General features: G+C 47.0%; 1 protein-coding gene across 1 annotated transcript in view; it reads left to right on the plus strand.

The window, feature by feature from the left end:
- ATG4A (autophagy related 4A cysteine peptidase) overlaps nt 1-20,684 on the plus strand; it is a 53,831-nt gene that overhangs the window by 30,272 nt on the left and 2,875 nt on the right. The window contains exons 2-12 of the mRNA XM_035006884.1: nt 4,793-4,903; nt 6,238-6,309; nt 7,140-7,232; nt 8,027-8,172; nt 8,426-8,524; nt 10,993-11,094; nt 11,270-11,342; nt 14,371-14,450; nt 15,104-15,291; nt 15,413-15,491; nt 19,329-19,474. Of these exons, the coding sequence (XP_034862775.1) occupies nt 7,219-7,232; nt 8,027-8,172; nt 8,426-8,524; nt 10,993-11,094; nt 11,270-11,342; nt 14,371-14,450; nt 15,104-15,291; nt 15,413-15,491; nt 19,329-19,474 (927 nt within the window). The 5' untranslated portion in view covers nt 4,793-4,903; nt 6,238-6,309; nt 7,140-7,218. The remainder of the gene's footprint in view (nt 1-4,792; nt 4,904-6,237; nt 6,310-7,139; nt 7,233-8,026; nt 8,173-8,425; nt 8,525-10,992; nt 11,095-11,269; nt 11,343-14,370; nt 14,451-15,103; nt 15,292-15,412; nt 15,492-19,328; nt 19,475-20,684) is intronic.

Consider the following 20,684-nt stretch of genomic DNA (forward strand, 5'->3'; position numbering starts at 1 on the left):
TGGGGAGTATTTATTCAAGAAAAGCAGCTGCATTTTGGTAAGAATAGTAAGCTTCATGGTGTTTTCACTTGGCCTATGCCCATCCCTTGCTCTCCAGCCCTGTAGGAGCCTTGGGAATGTACAGCCTCCAATCACAGGGAAAGCCAGTAGCCTGACAGCCATTGCAGGACACAGAATGGGGTTGAAGTTCCTGTAAAGGAACTTCACGTTTTTATTTTATTTTTTAAAAGAGTTTATTTATTTATTTGAGAGAGAGAGAGAGAAAGAGGGAGAGAGAGCATGAGCAGGGGGAGGGGCAGGGGCAGAGGGAGAGAGAGAAGCAGACTCCCCACTGAGCAGGGGGTCTGACTTGGGGCTTGATCCCAGGACCCCAAGATCATGACCTGAGCCGAAGGCAGATGCTTAACTGACTGAGCCACCCAGGCATCCCAAGCCTCATTTTTAGAGAATTGTCATTATTTGATCTTTCTGATGGTTCCTTGGAAGACCCCACTTGCAAGACTGTATTTATTTGCCCTGATTTGGAGGGACAGGGGCTTTTTTTTTTTTAATAAAACTATTAGAGGTGCAGCCACTATGGAAAACAGTATGGAGGTTCCTCAAAAATTAAAAATAGAAATATCATATGATCTAGTAATTCCATTTCTGGGTATTTACCTGAAGAAAACAAAAACATGAATTAGAAAAGATATATGTACCCCTATGTTTGTTATAGCATTATTTACACTAGCCAAGATATGGAAGCAACCCAACTGTCCATCAGTAGATGAAAGGATAAAGAAGATGTGTGTGTGTGTATGTGTGTGTGTGTGTGTGTGTATAATGGAATATTACTCAACCATAAAAACAAATGAAATCTTGCCATTTGTGACAACATAGTTGGATCTAGAGGGTATTATGTTAAATGAAATAAGTCAGGCAGAGAAATAATTTCACTTGTATGTGGAATCTAAAAAACAAAACAAGCAAACAAACAAACCAGGAACAGACTCATAATTACAGAGAACAAACTGGTGGTTGCCAGAGGGGAAAGGGGTGAGGGAATGGGTAAAATAGGTGAAAGGGATTAAGAGGTATAAACTTCCAGTATAAAATAAATAAGTCATGGGGACTGAAAGTATAGCATAGGGAATATAGTCAATAATATTGTGGGGCGCCTGGGTGGCTCAGTTGGTTAAGTGACTGCCTTCGGCTCAGGTCATGCTCCTGGAGTCCCGGGATCGAGTCCCGCATCAGGCTCCCTGCTGTCAGCAGGGAGTCTGCTTCTCCCTCTGACCCTCCCCCCTCATGCTCTCTCTCTCTATCTCATTCTCTCTCTCAAATAAATAAATAAAATCTTTAAAAAATAATAATAATATTGTAATAATTTTATACAGTGACAGATGGTGGCTACACTTATTGTGGTGACCACTGAGTAATGTATAAATTGTCAAATCACTGTGTGGTACACCTAGAATTAATATAATATTGTATGTCATCTATACTTCAATTAAAAATAAAATGATAAAATAAGAAAACCATTATAGAGGTAATTGATTAACTTCATGGCTGCCTGAGGCAGTAGATAACCAAAAAGCTTAAAAGAAAAAGCTAAGGAAGGTGGCACCTGGGTGGCTCAGTCGTTAGGCGTCTGCCTTCAGCTCAGATCATGATCCCAGGGTCCTGGGATCGAGCCCCGCATCGGGCTCCCTGCTCTGCGGGAGGCCTGCTTCTCCTTCTCCCACTCCCCACTGCTTGTGTTCCCTCTCTCGCTGTGTCTCTCTCTGTCAAATAAATAAACAAAATCTTAAAAAAAAGAAAAGAAAAAGCTAAGGAGTAGCATGTCTTGGAGCTTGAAAAGTTGGGGCATACCCCTGGGAATCTAGAAGACTATCTGCATACTCAGGGCTGCGTATATTCCCAGTGTTGTGTACATGCTCAGGAAAGACCTGAGGGGGCTCTAAGCTTTCACTCTGGCTGATCCCAAACTCTGCACAAGGGAAGACTAAGGCAGAGTTATCACCTGCCTGGCTGAGTGTGGAAGCATGTCCCAACATGTACACAGAGCCTCTTGGCCAAGACTGGGAGACTTGCTGTCTCCAGGAGTTTAAGGAAGTCTTTGTTCAGTTTTTAGCTGACCACTAAGCCAACCCAGCAGAGACTTCAGTGCAATAATCATTATTAAAGTAAAATGGAACAGAGTTAAGCCTGTTGTTCATCAGACCTTGTAGAAGCAAATTCTTGGTCCACCCAGCTGTGGTCTTTGTAGCTCTGCCTGTATAATTCCTATCTCTTTCAACAGGCTGAAAGGGCAGGAACTCAGATGGGGCTGATGTCTTGTTTCTTGTTTTTAAGACAAGATAAAGGTAGTGTATGAAAAAAAAATTTTTTTAAAAAGGACTGTTAGTCAGAAGTGATTCTGTTGGAAACGCGACTTCAGTTCTGCACCTCAGTGATGTCCCAGTTTGCTTCTTCATTGCTCTGAGTTCTTGTGGACGACCTATTCCCCTTTCATAGCCAGACTCTCCTGGATATACCCTCCCCATGTTACCGTTCTTTGCTTCTGTTAACCTCATCTTCCGTTCTGGCTTTCATTTGCTTCATCCACGTAGCTTCACCGGGGGCTGGCTGTAGCCTGACACACCGCATTCTGGGAGTCCATCTTCTAAGGGGAGAATCAGGAAGAATACAGACAGTAACGACCTTCTTGCTGGCCCGAGAAGTGCTGAAGAGCAAGGGGACAATTCTCTGGCTACCATTTTTGTCAGGGCCATCCAAACGAAGCAGCACAGTTCTCACAGGCTTGAAGGGGCTGTACTAATTTGACCAGATGGCTGGGCCATGACTCACTGAGACAGGGTTGGCGATAGGGAAATGTTGTTGTTGTTGTTGTTGTTGTTGTTTGGCCAGTACTAAAAAAAGACCCAAGGCTTATATGCATACATGCTGTACGTTCATCCAGTGCCGCCCTTCCTCACCCCACCAAGGGAATGCCAGACAGGCTGCCCCTTTCCTGCACTCCTCTCAAGCTCCTTATTTTCTGACTCTGTTTCTAGGCTACACTGGATGGTCATTTTGACCTGATTTCTCCTGCCTGTGAGGGGTAGAGAGTAGGGTGGGAAGGTACATGGTGTGACTTACACCACCTCAGTCCACCACCTCCTGGGGATGGCCTGACCTGGGTGGTCATTTTTAGCCTGGTATTTCCTGGGCCTGGGCCAGAGGCTGAGGCCAGTGGAAGAAAGGGTAAGATGGCACAGTTTCCCTGGCAGATTCGGCAGTGATGAGCTTTCGCTGGGGAACAAAATGACTGCCTCATTTCTAACCTCTTTAGATTTGAAATACTGCCGGAGCCTCTAACCTTAATGATGAAAAACATCCTGAGGAGAAAAGCTACTTAAATCCCTGAAAGATTGGGCTTCTGTAATAAGTTTCAAGAAAAGCAGTATCCCTGGGTAGTGTGTTTCTAAAAGTGTAACTTGAAACAAATCGTAACTTCCATTTGCACAAATTATGCAAAGTATAACTTCAGCCTCCAGCCAAGTATTTTGAGCAGGTGGACCTGTTTTCATGATCAGATAGGACTCATTTATATTTAGGAACGTTTATTTCTATGAAAACAGCATGCTCCTGCCTTAGAAAACAAAGCCAAAAGAAAACAATTCCTCCTTTCAAGTGGGTTAAACATATCTCACAATGTCATTTTTACAGGAAAACTATTCCCACGGGGCTTTCAGGGGCTGCTTTGGGAGAGTCCCTGCAGCTGCTTGGAGGTGCACAAAAGGGCCCCTACTCTCTCTGAGCTCCCTTCCCCATAGGAGCCAGGGAGCCTCCAAGAGCTCAGAGAAGGTGGGTGTTGGATGTGTTAGCTTTGAACTTGCAGTGCATTGAAGTATGAACTATGAAATATACTGTCAATTTGATTTCTCTGGTTACAGGTTAAAATAGGTTTTTGTGGGCTAGCTTGGAAACTTATTTACCACCTACAATATTATTTTCTCTCAGAAAATTGCTTAAAGAGAACTTTTGAGATAGGACCCCTTCATAAGTCAGTCTTAACTCTTTTAGCAGACTCTTTCCCCACAGGTGGCACAAAAGTGACTTTTACCGCATCCCACATTATGTGCTCCTAAGTTCTGGGAGTCTGGCCCATGAACTGCAACATTTAATTATGTTTTATTCAGTTGGTTTATTTTGAGAGATAACCGCAGGCATCTGTGAATCCCAAGAACAAGTTAGTTTTATCTTCAGCTTCAAGATCCTTCTTTGCAGAAGTCATATGTGAATAAAATGGCAAATAAGAGTACTGTGAAAACATCTGGGCTTCCAGCTGAAATCTTACATTTTCACAGCTGTGTTAGCTTTCACGTTTGTCACAGCCCCTTCCAAAGCCACTGGCCGTTTGAAACCTCACAGTGTTCCCTGTGACGTGGGCAGAAGTTAGGTATGAAAACATTAGGTATTATCGTATTACCTCGACACACTCTTGCTTAGGAGAAGCTAGCTAAGTGGCTATTTACAAAAAAGACCCCATGACGGGAAGGTTCTGAAATGACTGCGACTGAATATTCAGAGATGGTGCCAAATGGGACCACGAGAAAGGGAAGGTAAAGATAGATGGTCAAAAGGAAATCCCTCTACTAAAGGATTTTGAGGCCTCCTGAGTATCTTTGTTCCTTAAAGAAAAGGATTTGCTTCCATGCGATTCAAGCCAATGACCTTCCACTTTCAGGACAGAGGTAATAATCAGTAAGCCACAGAAGCAAACCCCTTCCTTTACATTTTGCTGTAAGTTTCTCTCCTTTTCTTTCAGTTTTATCTAAGTATGAAAACCAGATTACTATTTTTGCTGACTACCTAGAAGAATTTCCAGATACAGATGAGCTGGTATGGATCTTGGGGAAACAGCATCTCCTCAAAACGGGTAAGGTTTGGTAGCATTTGTCTGTGAGAACCCAAATGAAGTGGGTGCCCGAGGTTCAGGTTCTGTCCATTTTTCCCTGTCGGGTTGGTGGAACGTTATTTTGGTCACCATTAATGCCACTAGGCGGATATATGTGCCTTGCAGCCAGAGGAGTTCAAGCCTCAGACCCCTTGCTTGCATAGGTTCCTTCCAAGGCCCCGAGAGTCCCTAGCGGGGAGTTCATGTGGTCATAAGTGTTGGTACAATTTGAAAAAGTGAGATATATTTTTATTCTTCTCTTTAAAGGAGAGCCCCTGAATTCTGTAAGCCTTGGGTTTCATAAACCATGCACCCACTCCTAGTATCACTAACCAGTACTTAGTCTGCAATGCCTGGGCTACATACTTCTCATGCCCCTTGTGTCCTTTTCTGTCTAGATTCAAAATGCTGCCACCTAGGGGACTTCTAATCAGCCCATGGCTGTCAGAAACTCTCACACATTAAGGAGTCTTGTAGTTGTCGATCTTCCACTGACTGTTACTGTCTCGGTGTATTCTGACCTCGTATAGAACTTTTAGCCACTGCAGCTAGATGGGAAAGAGGCTGGGATATTTCTTCCCTACCCTTATATACTTATAGATTGGGGAAGACCTTTTCACCTAACACTGCTAACAACCCAGCACCCAGATGAAGCCTGAGCTTGGAGAGAGTCAACTCTGCTTTTTCTGTTTATCTGAGGAGAGATCCTCTTTGAAGGCCCTAGCATAGAGGAGGAGATAGGAAGGAGCTGATCACAATGCAAGAAATGCTTTGAAGAAAGACGCAAAAGCACTTGTGATGTTCTGTATCCATTTAGATTACAATGCCAGTTGCAATAGGTAGTATGGACACACTTTTACACCCTTAATTTGCTTAGCAGGGATCTCTCCTTTTTAGTTAAACATATGCACATGCACACACATGTGCGCCCCCCCCCCCCCCAGTTTTAGATAATGGACAGCGGGTACCGATGAAAGATCCAGCCAACTGTCATCATTCAGGCAGGGGCTGATTGCCTTGCTAGTGGGTTATCCTTGCTTTTCCTATTCCTTGTCTTTTGGCTGTGACCCCATGTTGCTCAGTGAGAGGGAGACAAGGAACCACCCAGCCAGTAGCTCTGGTCCAAACCTAGGTGAGGAGGAATGCTGAAATTACTTGGCTAAGATGAGATTGGGTTTCCTCTGCACTTCCCTAGCCCTCTTACAATAGAATTGACTGGTTATTTGAAAATGAGTTGGCTGCTGACTCAGAAATCAAAGGCAGATATCTTTAGACGGGATATGGTGATTTAATTGTAATTTCACATTTAATTACAGAAAAATCTAAGCTGTTGTCTGATATAAGTGCTCGCCTATGGTTTACATACAGAAGGAAATTTTCACCAATTGGTAGGTATATCATTTGTTGTGCTGTGCTTTCTTCCTTGTAGATAGCTTGCCTGAGGTTATCAGTGACTTCACAGAAACCTCAGAATTAACAGCTCACTGTGGCAAAGAACGGGCTTTAGGGGAATAGTTAAGTCTTAAACTATTTGGAAGTTTCATTGCCGAAGTGCCTTATCGTGTATGGTTCCTTGGCGTTAAGGTGTCACGCCAGCATACTTTTGAGTCCAACTCCAAGTGTTCAGGCACCAGATTGTATTCCTTGTTTTACTTCCTGGAGCACGAAGAAAGTCAAACTTCTAATTTGGGTAATATTTACTAAATTGTAATCCACTTCTTTGTGGAGCTACATGATCATTAAAGACAATTATTCCTTGAGAGAAAGAAAAGAATTCCTTTGTTTTCTTGCCCCTATGAAATGAAAGCACCTTGCCCCTGGAAGATGAATTATTATAGATTTCCTTGGAACTAATTATAGGCTGTTAGAGTACCAGCTGCTGTCTAGAAAAACAAGACAGGTCAATAATAGGCTCCCTTTAGAGAAAATCCGTAAAATGTTTTGTGAGTAGGGTGGCCTATTCCTGCTATCATGGCCCTGTAGGAAAAGAGTATCAAATCCAAATGATAGAAGCTGTTCTCCTAAGAGAACATCCGTCTGACTGGTTTTGATGCAGGCCTGAACCTAGTAACTGGAGTGATATCCTCTTTTCTGATAAGTGCCCCAAACCCAAGTCTACATGGACAGTGTTTGCTCTCCACAGGGAGTACCCAAGCAGGAAAACAATCCAAGAACAATCTTTAGTACCCAGTGGTTTTGAACTGTTAACTTTCTCTAGGTAAAGAGATCTTCACAAGGCTTGAGAACATTTGCAGTTCAACTCTGACAACGTTTTGGCAATAGACGATCTCTTCTTTATGTGGACTTCACTGCATCCTTCCTGTACTAATGTGGCCTATAATCCGCCATTAGCAAGAGCCAAAGGGCTCCCCCTTCCAGTTGGCGAGTTGGCTCAATCCTCCCCGTCTTACTGTAGCAACTCTCCTTCAGTCCCCATGACCAAAGGAAAAGGGTGGTCCCCCATGGCCGTCTTATGAGGCTGATAACCCTCTTTAAAGTCAGTCTGGTGAGATGGTGCTCCTAGCATCGTTTTTCACTTCCATGTTGGGGGGATGGAAAATAATGAAAGCAGAATGTCTCCTCTGCCATCCAAGTTACCTGATTTCACTGGTACCTCGAAAAAGGATATTGAGCTCAGGCTGGCCACATACGTGGGGTTTTCGTTACATCAGGTATTCTTAAAGTGGAAGCCATTGTCTTACTTCATTTATTAACTGATTTTAGGCCTTTTAGAGATGTGGCCCATTTCTCATGTATTAGTAGCGTTTTTAATGACGGCCACGTGCTTAACACCAGATATTTACACCATCCTGAGTGGGTTGTATAACCTTTCACAGATATTTTCTCCTTCAGTGTTTATGATATCCCCCGACGGTAGGCAGGGTATATGTGCTGTTGTTCCCAATCCACAGTTGAGACTTGGATCAGGCACCTAGAGACAGTCCTTCTGATGCCTAATCTAGGACTCTTTCCTCTATTTTATATTGTCCTTCTTGCTGTTCAGATCTTCCTAATGTATATTTAGCACAGTCAAGAGCCTTCCAGATCTCTTTGACCATGCCGATAATTCCCCTTGGTAGCACTGATTCCTTAACTAAGGTTAAGACTGGCCTCCCTGAGAAGTGAGCCAAGCAAAGCCAGGTTTGGTCAGGCAGATAATGATACGGCGTGGGTTAGTATTGGTAGTCATACCTGGCGGTCATCGACCACAACTGCGTGCACACCGAGCAAGAAGTCTCCAAGCAGAAAGCGTAAGGGGCAGGGTTTGTTCATTTGTTGGTTTTGTCTTTGGCCATAGAAACTGTTTCCGTTAACCCTGCGTCACCTTTGCAAGTCCCACCCTCTAACAAACCCTGTTGGCTGTCTGGCTGTCTCTCTCGCCTCTCTTTTCAGAGTCCATGTGTCTGTCTGTCTGTCTGTCTTAGATGATTCCCACGTACGCTGATGTTTTGGGAGAGGGCAATTTAGGGAACTCACAGTCATTCCCGTCCATTTTGCCAACAGGGGGAACGGGCCCTTCATCAGATGCTGGCTGGGGATGTATGCTACGCTGCGGCCAAATGATGCTGGCTCAGGCGCTGATCTGCAGACACTTGGGAAGGGGTGAGTTAAATGGGTCCTCCCTCAGAGGCCTCTGCATTAGCACTGCCTGCTGGTGGCTTAGCATTGGGGCCGAGTGTCAGGAACACTCAGTAACAGAGCTGAAGGCCCTACAGTGCTCTCTGCAGGCCCCAGTGGCGGTGGGGGGGGGGGGGGGGGGGGGTCCGACGAGTCACCAAAGCCTCCCACGAGAAGGAAACAGCCGGCATTTCCTTGTGACTCACCCGGCCCCAGAGTTATTTTCCTGGGACAGAATTGAACAGGGAGGGAGGTGTGTCATTTAGAGTTTCCATCTTCACTATTGTTTGAGTGAGTCCTTAAACAGGTCAGATAACAAAGAGAGCAGGAAGAAGGGTGTGGCGGGTGGTCTGTTTCTTGACCTCATTTAAAATGTCTGCCTGGTGAAGGATGGAAGTGACCTAAAGGAAGTGCTTGATGAGGGAGTGGGTGCTATTTTGGTTTGGGTTCGCTGAGAATGTCCATTGGGCACCGAAGGAATCCTTAAATTAGATTTCTCAGGAGGCCACTTCATTAAGAACCTTCCGGTCATCTTTGTTGAAGCCCTTGAGTCTTGCTTTCTTGAGCCATGTGCGTGCTTCTCTGTGGGCATCTGGAGGATGACCTTGGCTGGGTGCCCGTGCAGGCACTTGGGTGAAAGGCGGGTTTCACCTGGGGATGAGGGAGGAAAAGGACCCCTTGGATAAGAAGGTACCTGCTGAGCTCATTGGCTGTTGCTCCCTGAGATTCCTTCAACCCCCCTGCCCCCGCCGCCCCTGGCTGCCCCCACCCCGCTCGTGCAGTCTCACGCATCCCGCTGCAGTTGCCAGAGCAGATGGGAAAGATCCTGGGAGATTTTAGGGCTTTGAGGCCTTCTCTTCAGGGTTTAGAATAACCTGAACCTGCTTCTCCTGGGGAGTATCATAATTCCAGTTTTACAGATGAAGAAATTGAGGCTCAAGAAGTAAGGTGACTTGCCCAGGGTCAAACAGCCAAGAGAAGGCATGGATTGGAGAAGAGGAGAAGGCAGGTCTCCCGACTCCTTGTGCAGTGATGTCTCCACTGTGAGCATCTGGCTCAGAGCAGATCCGTTCTCTTTAACTTCCCGTGTATAAAACACAGCAAGATGATTCTCCTGGAAGTGACTTTTGTGGGAAGCAAGTGAGGAAGACATAAAACCCCACAGTCAGCCGTAGGAGTTGTTTTAGCAGAAAAGCAAACAGCAGGGAGAATTTGGAAATCAATCTTGCAGCTGAGATAAATTCCAAGATGGAATTTTGTAAAAGACGTGTTTTGGAGCATTTCCTATTCACTTACTTCATAGTTAAGGTGGAGTGCTCACTTATCACTGTCATCAGTCAATATTTAATGGTACTTAGCAGCCAGCTAATCAGGATTTCCCCAGACTTGGACAATTTGGTGACAAATGATGAAAAAAAAAGTTGGATGCACTTCACCTTCTGAAGACTGTGCTGGCTACAAAGTTTAAAACTTTGGTTTCAGAACTATTGGAAGCAAAGAGATCAGAAGACTCTGGAGATGATGGCCTTTGACTTCAAGAATACTTCAGTCGTGAAGTCAAACTCTGTCTAAAATCTCAGGAAAGAAATTTGTGTCTCGGAAACCAACTAAGCCCCAGAGAGCTGTCCCGTGAGACAGAGTTCCTAGAGCTGAGGGAATGGGAGAAGCACATCATCTACAGCGGAGATTATGGAGAATTTTTACAGTTGTCCCGAGTCCTGGGATAAATAGGCGGGGGGGCATTGGGCGGGGGGGGGGGGGGGGGGGGGGGCATGCCTAAGGCACAGAAGGGATTCCTCTAGATGTAATTATTTGGGTTTTGGTCACACAGAAACCTTGAATACTTGATAGCAAAGGCATTTGTTTTTCCAAAGGTCAGTGTGGACTTTTTCAAAGTTGTGTAAAAATGGCAGCTTGCCAATTTTTTTGAGCTTCCTTAGTTGTGAATTGTGTCTATCCCCTGCACACTGTTGAGTGTCCAAATAGCACTTCCCCATGAGACTCTTTTGGCAATGCTGCCAAAATATACAGACCAAAGCCGTTGCCGTCTGTGTGGAGATGAGACAGTATGGCGTCGGGGTGTTATAAGGATATACTTCCGGGTTTTGTGGCGACCTCCTGCTCACAGAGTAGCTGACCAGAAAAGCCTTTTCTGACGGCGTTTTCATGTAATATTTATCTAGCTTCAGCCCTTGGGCTAAGTCAACTCCTTGGTCAACTTGTTGTTTTGCTTTTACTTTACACCCACTGAGACTTTGAAAGTAATGTCTCCAGATGTCTTTGTCATCAAAATTGAAGTTTACTTAGGTATGTTCTAACCCAACGGCCCCTGCCTTCTAGCTGCAACTCCTTTGTTTTCCTTCTAACCTCGTAGTTACGGTAAGAGAGGTAATAAGCAGAGAGGGAATAAGCGGTTATAAAAATGACTTTAACTCATTTCTTTTCCTAAAAAGACTGGAACTGGGAGAAACAAAAAGAACAACCCAAAGAATACCAACGGATCCTCCAGTGCTTCTTAGATAGAAAGGACTGTTGCTACTCTATCCATCAAATGGGTAAGGTCACATCGGTGGTTTTAAGGCAATGTCTGCACCCGGGGCTCTCATCCCCTGCCTTATATGTGGCTCTGTGAATTGTCCGTCTGCTCAATTATTTATGCAAAAAACTAGGAGCTTGTGGCGTGCTGGAAGAACTTTTGCTAACGTCTTTTTTTTCCCCACATAAAAACAGCACAAATGGGTGTAGGAGAAGGGAAATCAATTGGCGAATGGTTTGGACCAAATACAGTTGCACAGGTGTTAAAGTAAGTAAAAGAGTCTGGCGTCCACCTTACTGTTCTGTCTCCTATGCCCCCTCTTCTGCTAACCCTGTGTCCCATCAGTCTAGCTCTTCTTGCCATCCCACTGAGCCATTTTGCTCTGACAGTTCTTTGAGATGGGTGCATGCGGACATCTGTTCTGGTAGATCAGAGTTGTATCCATTGGTACCGGTAGATGGGGAGGCACCTCAGGACTCCTTCAGTGTCTCTTCCCTCTCTGGGTTGGTGCTCACCTTCCAGAGAACCATCAGCCTGACAGTCACTTTGAAGCCAAAGGGCTAATGCTAAGTGGCGGCGGAGGCTGAGGCAGCCTACGCAGGACCCAGACTCCCACCTTGTAGAGTATAAAAGGCCTCATTCATTCATTCCTTCAATATTTACTGAGTGGCTCTACCATGCTAAGTGCTGGGTATATGGAAATAAACTCAACACAGTCCTTGCCTCGGGGAGCTCGCCACCTGTGGGAGGAGACCAACCCCTAGGGAGTCTTGGGATCAGTTTGCCATCTCTTAGCAGACTCCGGGTACCCCAGCGTGCTACTTTTGCCGTTGTTCTGTTAAATCACAGAACTCACCTCCCACAGCAAGGGGCAAGGTGGAGAATCTAAGACCAACATTTTAGAAGTGAACGGGGTGAGTGGCATCAGCACCTACACCTGCCTGTTGTCCCTCTCCTTCCTGACGCCTGCCACTGAGGGCAAACTCCGGGAGGGCAGAGATTGTATTTGTTTCATTCACTGCCATAACGCTAGCACATAAAACTGCCTGGCACCCACAGGTGCTCAACGAATACTTGAAGGATGAATGGAGATGGCATCCAGAATCTGGGGCCGGATTTAGGCCATCAGAAGGTTGGAACCATCTGGACTCCTTGGGGTGTAGCTTGCTTCTTCAATTCCTGGGCTCTCCGGAGGATGATGGTGGGACCTGCTCCATGACAAGTACCGAGGGGGTGCTGTTTCAGTTATTAGCCAGTCTTCGCTGAACCAGAATGCTCTGGAAATGTGCTCATGAGGGGAGTAGGCTGGGTTTCCTGGGGACCCAAGGGAAATCGATATCTTGGCCTTACTCCTAGCTAATGGTTCCACCCCTCCGAGAGCACTTTCTTGCCTTAGTCCATAGTTCCTTTGGAGGGCACAGTTGACTCTGCTGAGTGAAGATCTGGCAGTATTTCGGGAACTGGTATAGGAAGCCAGGGTAGAACGCATAGAAGATGAATCAGAAGGGCCATGTCGGGCACCAGACCCAGCCTGAAATGGTTGGTTTTTTACGTGACATCCCTCAGAGTTTGCTTCTGTCTTCTAAAATTTGAAGTTCTTAACAACAGACAAATGGAAACATACATTTTTTTAAAGATTTTTTTATTTACTCATTTGAGACAGAGAGATATATATATAGAGAGAGCATGAGCAGGGGAGAGGCAGAGGGAGAGGGAGAAGCAGGCTCCCAGCCGAGCCATGAGCCAGACATAGGGCTCCATCCCAGGACCCTGGGATCACGACCTGAGCCGAAGGCAGATGCTTAACCATCTGAGCCACCCAGGTGCCCCGGAAACATACATTTTTAAAAGAATTTAAGCGGGTCGGGCACCTGGGTGGCTCAACTGGTTAAGCAACTGCCTTCGGCTCAGGTCATGAGCCTGGAGTCCCGGAATCGAGTCCTGCATCCGGCTCCCTGCTCAGCAGGGAGTCCGCTTCTCCCTCTGACCCTCCCCTATCTCATGCTCTCTTTCTCTTTTTCTCTCTCTTTCTCTCTCAAATAAATAAATAAATAAATCTTTAAAAAAAAAGAATTTAAGCGGGTCTTGATTCATTATTATTGTTACCATTAACAACAGAGTATTAGTATAGCAAGGAAAGGTAATATAGCAAAAGGAATGAAATTAAAGTTTAATGGTAATTAACCTCTTCCTGGGAGTTACTTTGGTTAGGAAAAGAATGAGTTTTTTTCTTTCTTTCTTTGTGAGAGTGTGCACAAGCAGAGGGAGCTGCAGGCGGAGGGAGAAGCAGCCCCCCCCACCCCCCCAGCAAGGAGCTGGACATGGGACTCAGTCCCAGGACCCTGGGAGCATGACCTGAGCCAAAGGCAGACACTTAACCAACTGAGCCACCCAGGCGCCCCTGTTTTTTTTTTTTTTTTTTCTCTTTTGTCCAGTGAGACTGGGCTTTACCCAAGAATCCTAGAAGTACTCAGGTTAAACATGCCCTCTTTCAGAGGGGCGACAGGGAAACATAAGGGAGATATGGTCATGCTGCTTTCCTCAGACCCCAGATGATCCCTCTGTGAAAGGGGTTTTCTTTCTAACCCCTTCCGAAGGCACACAATTCAGCATGCTCTCTGTCTTCAGCTGTTGACCAGTGAGGCCCCACACCAAGGCCATCTTTAGCCCAAGTTTCTTGAACAGTGTTTGCACTGCACATGGAGAAGGGTGTAAGAGATCTCTCTCTCTCTCTCTCTCTGCATTTTCCTGGGCCTTATTCTCCGTATTATCTATGCTCCCAAACGTGTGTGTGTGTATATACATTGTGTATATACATATAAATATAAATGTTTATTTATATTTATTTTATATATATGTATATATATATATATACATATATATATATTTATATTTATGACAGTTTCCTTTTTAGGGAAAAAAAAAAACCCAGTAAGTCAGAATGTCTTTTATTTGAGAAGAAAAAACAAAATCTCTTGGGAGCAGAAACGTTGGTACCTTTTCTCTTTCACCCAGCAGGGGTGACTTCATCTTGTGAGGGAGATTTTTCCATTTTGTAAAGCAGGGCTTTTTTTTTTTTTCAGGGTTTGAAAACAGTGACTCTGTGGCATTCTCAAGGGTCCTGGACATGGAATGTTCCAGAGCTCTCGGTCAAGGGGGCCAGAGCTTGACCCGAACCCTAACTTCTCTGTGGCTCAGTGTTCGGTGACTTTAGGGACAGGGGCATAGATTGTACTGCTCCCCACTGATGTTACCTTCTTCCCCAATTTTGACCTCATTGTGCATTGCTTTGCAGAAAACTTGCTTTATTTGACGAATGGAATTCCTTGGCTGTTTATGTTTCAATGGATAACACAGTGGTCATTGAAGATATCAGTGAGTCCCTCGCCTGTTTACCTTCCTGGTTGGTGGGTGGTTGAGGTCCTTCCTCAACATTCAGAAGGTGTGTGTGTATGTGTGTGTGAGAGAGAACGACAGACAGACAGACACTGACCCTGGCCTGCTGCACCAAAGTAGGCAAACTTCGGGGAGCACAGGGCTCCCTGTGCCTCTTCTTCTCTTCCCTTTCAGCTTTCTGAAAGGAAGAAAACAATGAGAGGGTCCTCTCTCTCTGGAAGGGCCCAGACCCTTTCCCTGCAGGATACTCAGAGTGAGGATAATCAGTTAAATCACCTACAGGTCTTCTGCCGAGGCCCCCATTGGCCCAACCATGTGCTCTCCCTGATGGGGTTAGAGAGACCAAAAGATACAGCCCCTGTCTCAGAGGCCCTTGCAGACTAGTTGAGAAATAAGATTTTCTCAATGGGCCCCTAAGATCTGGCAGGAGGTGAGTTCTCAGGTGCCAGAAGGAAGAGAAGTAAGGGCTGGAGGAGTGGCCTGGGCTTCCTGTGGGAGGCGGGGCAAGCTGGCCCCTGGTGGTGGGGGGGGTGGTGCTTCTAGGCAGGAGATGAGGTGGCCCTCAGTTTTGCCCTGGGCATATCTCGGATGACGATACCCCTTGACCCAACTCTCTTGATTTCCCTTTCCAGAAAAAATGTGCTGTGTCCTTCCTTTGAGGGCGGACACAGTGGGTGAGAGCCCCGCCGACACTCTGAATGCTTCGAACCAGAGTAAGGGCACCCCTGCGGGCCGCCCAACCTGGAAACCCCTGCTGCTCATTGTGCCCCTTCGCCTGGGCATAAACCAAATCAACCCTGTCTATGTTGATGCGTTCAAAGTAAGTCACTCCTTTACCCGGGCCCATTGCCGCCTGCCCATCACACCGCCATGTGAGCACGGAGATCCGTGAGCAGCAGTCCAGAAGTGAGTTGAGAATCTTGCATTCTCTTTCCCTCTAGGAGTGTTTTAAGATGCCACAGTCTTTAGGGGCATTAGGAGGAAAACCAAATAACGCCTATTATTTCATAGGATTCTTAGGTAAGAAAAGAGGACTCGTAAGTAAGTCGTCATGGGCTAGGGGAGGGTGGGCAGAAGGTTTGCACGGGAGCCCAGACAATTCTGGTCAGGGGGCCCTCATCTCGCCCAGAGGTGCCGTGGCCTCTGGTCAGCTCATCCTGTCTCTGGCCTGATTTGTGGAGAGTAACACTTCTTGGTGCCCGATGGAGAGCACATCCCCCTTCAGTGCCTCCACCGCCTTGCCTCTTGAAAAGATGGTTCCACAGCTGCTTGCCCACTGGACCACCCCAAGGGCATGGCATCTTTTTAGCATCTCTCTCTCCTTTCTGTGGGGGCCCAGGGTGGCAGGGTTTCACTCCCCTGGCATTGTGGATCCCCCTCTCCTTGGGGCTTGGGCATTCGGGCTAGGACCCATCCTCTGGCTTCCCAGGCCCACGCAGCTGGGCCTGCTGCCTCATCGTTCAGAGCCGTGACCAGGTAGAATTGAGAGGAGGCAAAGACAGAGCTGTCCTTTTTCTGGTAACGGGGGCTAAGCCTGAAAACCACTAACGTTCCTAATGCGGACCCTTGCCTCGGTTGATGCCTCTGGAACCCTAGCCACCGTATAGGCTAGCTGTGATCTGAGTCATTTAAGGCCCTTGGCACACCAGGCGAGCTAGCCCAGTGCTTCTCAAACTCTAATGTGCACACAGATCAGCCTGAGAGCCGATTAAAATGCAGGTTCAGTAGGTCCGGGGTGAGATTCTGCACTTCTAACTAGGCGGGCCTGATACTACTCGTGTAAACACCACACATTGCGTACCAAAGGCCCAGACACCTGGTTGGTGCTGAAGAGCACAGGAAAGGGAGTAGTGTGGCCTGAAACTTGGCCTTGAGGAATATGAGCTTGGATTACAAGGGAGAGCCTTGGATGGGCAAGGGGAGCCAGACCGGCCATGGAGAGTGGCATGAGGGATGTGCAGAGGAGAGTGTGAAGTGAGCTCGCACCCCCCGCCGTCCCACTCCGTGGAGATTCAGAGAGCTGAGGTGGCTTGGGAAACAGACATTCCTGGCCCTGTCCTTGGTCTCCCACATGCCAGCTAGCTGTGTGATAACAGGAAAAGAATATCCACTCTTTTTGTCTCAGTTTCTTCTTGTGGAAAATAGGGCCAGGGCCCCTGGCCGGCTCAGTCAGGGGTAGAGCACGCGACTCTTGCTCTTGGGGTCATGAGTTCAAGCTCCACGTTGGGCATAGAGTTTACTTCAAAAAACAAAAAAGAAAACAGGGCTCACCCCTGCCTCGCCGTGTTGTCACCTCACAGTAGAGCACTCAGCCAAGAGCTGGGCACATAGTGCGCACCCAGTGAAAGGTGGCCCCACCCTTCCGGACCCCCAGCACCTGTCTTTGCTTTGCTCCTCACTCTTCTCTTTGAGGTGGGGTTTCTACAGGGTGGCCTGAGCTCTCGCTATTGCTGCCATCTATTGGTCAAGCCTGAGAACCACAGCTTGATGGAACATTTGCAAACCAAGGAGGCATTTATTTTTCTCAGTACAAAATCCAGTCTCTGGAGTCCTATAAATGTAGATGCCTTCCGCTTCTAAGCTTTTGGGTTCCTGTCAAAGAAAAGGTCGCAAAAATCAGTTTTCTCTTTTTCTGTGCTCGAGGCCAAGGCCGAAACAGATTGGAAAATAATTTTGGAGGGACCGCAAGGAACAATGTATGGGATTCCCCGGGGGGTCCTGGCCTCTCTTACCCCAAATTACCCAGAAAGAGTTTGCCAAGCCAGCATAGCCCCTCTGTTCCGTGAGGCCAGTGGGTCAGGGTGACTTTTGTGGAGGTTGGCTACTCATTAAAGGGGTGTGGGCAATCCTCAGCTCCCCAGAAAGAGGTTTGCACAGTTCTCGTTTGCCATTGCCTTTTATAAATCCTTTGCTTCACCTTTATTTGCGGCCCCAAAGTCCTCCCGAATCCCCTTTTCTGACTTAACCCCTTACTGCATTATGTTGGGGGTTCCAGACTGGTCGAATGTCTGAAGGGAGGGAACAGATGAGAACTGCCATTTGCTGAACAGCTGTCTTGGGTCAGGGACCCTGCAAAGTCCCAACCCCAGATAGATAGATAGAGAACATATATACACATACAGGTATAGATAGGTAGTCCTATACAGAGATATAGATACAGACAGCATGATACCCCTGTGAGTTAAAGCTTACCATAGTGAAACTAAGAGTTAGAGGGTTGTTGCCTCAAGGTCACCCAGCTAGAAAGTAGCCAAGCCAGCATTCAATTCCAATTTGGCCAGCTCTGCCTACCATGCCACATTGCTTCCCAAGGGCCCTCTTTCCCGGTGGGAAGCTGGGAAAAGCTCTCGATGTGTGACACTATGTCTAAGATGAGAGTCTGGCTGTCTGGTTTTGCCTGCTTAGACAGGAGATGCTTGTCCCCTGCCCTTGGGTGAAGGTTGCCATTGGAGAGCCATTGCGTGAGCCCTGTGTCTGCAGGTGGTTGACCAGACAGCCTCTTGTGCTCAGGCCTAATTAGAGACCTTGGTTTGGTCCCCACATCCCTTCTAGGACCTTTTAGGGATTCTACTGTATCTCTCAGAAACAGCTCCACTACATACACACACACACACACACGGAAACGGCCAGAATCACAGAGATGCTCTTATTATCCAATTATTCTCAGCACCTTAACTTGAAACACTCTGGCAGAATGCTCTATCCTAACCCCGCTCTGGATTTCTATTTTCTTGTGCACAACTTCCTTTTCTTCTTACTTTTCTATGGTCATAAGTAGGCTTCCTTCTGAACATTCTGGTTGTTGCTTTTCTTTATGACTTGAAGCTTCTGGGGTATAACTGATCTCACCCAGCTGTGGTCTAGGGGGAATATATATGTCTGTGATAGAAACAAGTTAAGCTATTCATCAGGCATCAGAAACGTTCTCTGCTGACAGAAGCACTTAGATGTGGCCCAGCACAATCCTGGATACCATTCCAGGGAGAGTCTTGGGGGGCATCTCTCCCTACCCCATCCTCCTGCCTTGGGTAGATCTCTCTTTGGTTGCCCAACCCAGTCTACAACACAGAGGCCCAGCTGGTCCTGAGGCCCAGATGGTGAGGTTGGGGTGCTACTTTCGCTAACTCAGCATGCCACTGATGAGCATTGGAGGGCCTCTCAGCCCTTTGAATATCAAAGTACAAGTTTTATTATCTCAGACTCCTCCCAGGTCATTATTGGGCTGTGCTGGTTCACCTTAATGAAGCATGGCTTTTCTCTCCTTTGTGCAGGCCCATCATCTCAAAGTGACTGGGGCAACGCTTTCCACTGGGAATTGCTAACTTGCCAGCTAATCGAGACCAGAAGTCAGAGTCCATCCATAGCAGAGTCAGCATTCCCATTTCTTTGGGAAGGCCAAGGCCTCTTTTTTCTTACCAGATGTGCTCTCTGACCACAGGTCTGAGAACCAATGGCTTGAAGCGAGATGCTTCCCAATGTGGAAAGAGGAAGAAAGCTCCCTAATGGCACCCGGGCTCATGCCCTGGTGATTGTACCTACCACCTCTTTGCTAACTGCTGCTCACAGAGCCTGCCATGTCATCTGTGGTCTCTCATTCGCACATTTTCTCAAACCCTTCCCTCTCCATTTTTGGTCTTGGGCTTTGAGGAGATGTAAATGCTAGGGCGAGACTTCTCGTTGAATGATTGGATTTGGCTTCCTTCAAGCATGATCACCCAAGTTTAGGCTTTCTGTCATCTCATTCCCATTGTCACCAAAGGGAGGGGTTAAGAAAACCAGAGCGCCTCCTCCCGAGGGACAGCTGTGGGGCCAGGGCCAGTGGTTCTTTCTAGATTAAGCATGTCTCATCCCAAACAGGCAATGAGCTCATTTTCTTGGACCCTCACACAACCCAGACTTTTGTTGACACCGAAGAGAATGGAACAGTTGACGACCAGACTTTCCACTGCCTGCAGTCCCCGCAGCGAATGAACATCTTGAACTTGGATCCTTCCGTAGCGCTGGTGGGTACCTGAAGGTTGGGTGGGCCAAGAGATACGACGCCACGCTGTTACAGATTGGTTCCCTGGGAGTTCTCCAGGTTGCTAGGTAGGACAGCGAGAGTATGTTCGCTCACTAGGCCCCATCCCCCGAGAGGTACCATAGTATAGTGGGGAAGGGATGGACCCTGAAGGCAAACTACTAGAGTTGGAATCCAGGCCCTGTCACTTACTAGCTATGGACTTATGGGGAGTCCTTGAACTTTTCTGAGCCTCAGCCTACTCCTCCCTAAAATGAGCAAAACAATACTTCCTTCGGGGTTGTGGGAGGCATACCGTGCATAAGACACACTGCAAGCATTCTGTAGATGTCGGTTATTATTAGTGTTACAGTCTTTCCCCTTTTACTTCTTGCCCCCTAATTATTGCCACCCAGGCACAGGGAATAAGGCAGGACATAGTTAGGGAAGGATCAGGGGGCAAGATCTGGGTGGATAGCACTCATTTCCCTGGGCCCGCAATCCAGGAAGATGCAGGGTTTTCCTCCTGGAGATATGACGACTACTGTCTATACACGCTGAAGGGACAGCTGCCCGTGAAGTTACCGGTGGTTCTGAGGCCTGTCTGCATCTTCTCTTCCAGTTTAACCCAATTGTCAGAGCACCAGAGACTGAGAGCGGACAAGAGTCCTCCTCTCGTTTTGGACCATTCTTTCACTACTGTAGGATGGCTCTGAGGATGGGGAAGGAGGTGGATGGTTCTCTTTATTCTGAGAGATCATTTCCTTCAGGTCAAAGCCATCTTATTATGCACTGCCTCTAGCTAAAAGTACTATTTGGCTTTTGTTGGTTGGTTTATCGACTGTTCTTTATGGATGTGTCTATTTGCACATTGAGTGTAATGGAATTAACCCCATGCTTTGGAGATTGGTCTTCAAGTTACTATATCTCACAGTATGAGAGGAGGGTGACAGGGAGGGTCAGGGAGGGAAAGGAAGGGAGGGAGCGAGAATGAGAGAAAGAGGGAGAGGGAGAGATGGAATGAGTGAGTAAATGTGTGTGTCCAGGTAAGGCAATGACCTGGGAGAGGGAGCAATGCAGCCAATGCGTTTCGCTATTGTCAGAAGACGCATCTAAAGAGAGCGACCCCCATCCCAGCTCTGGGCAGGCAGCGCCATCTTGTAGTATGAAGGGCCTGATTTGGTTTCCCTAACCAGTTCTAAGTTATGTTCTCT

Source organism: Mirounga leonina, unplaced genomic scaffold (genome assembly GCF_011800145.1).
Source record: "Mirounga leonina isolate KUSES-001 unplaced genomic scaffold, KU_Mleo_1.0 Mir_101664, whole genome shotgun sequence".
Lineage (NCBI taxonomy): Eukaryota > Metazoa > Chordata > Mammalia > Carnivora > Phocidae > Mirounga > Mirounga leonina.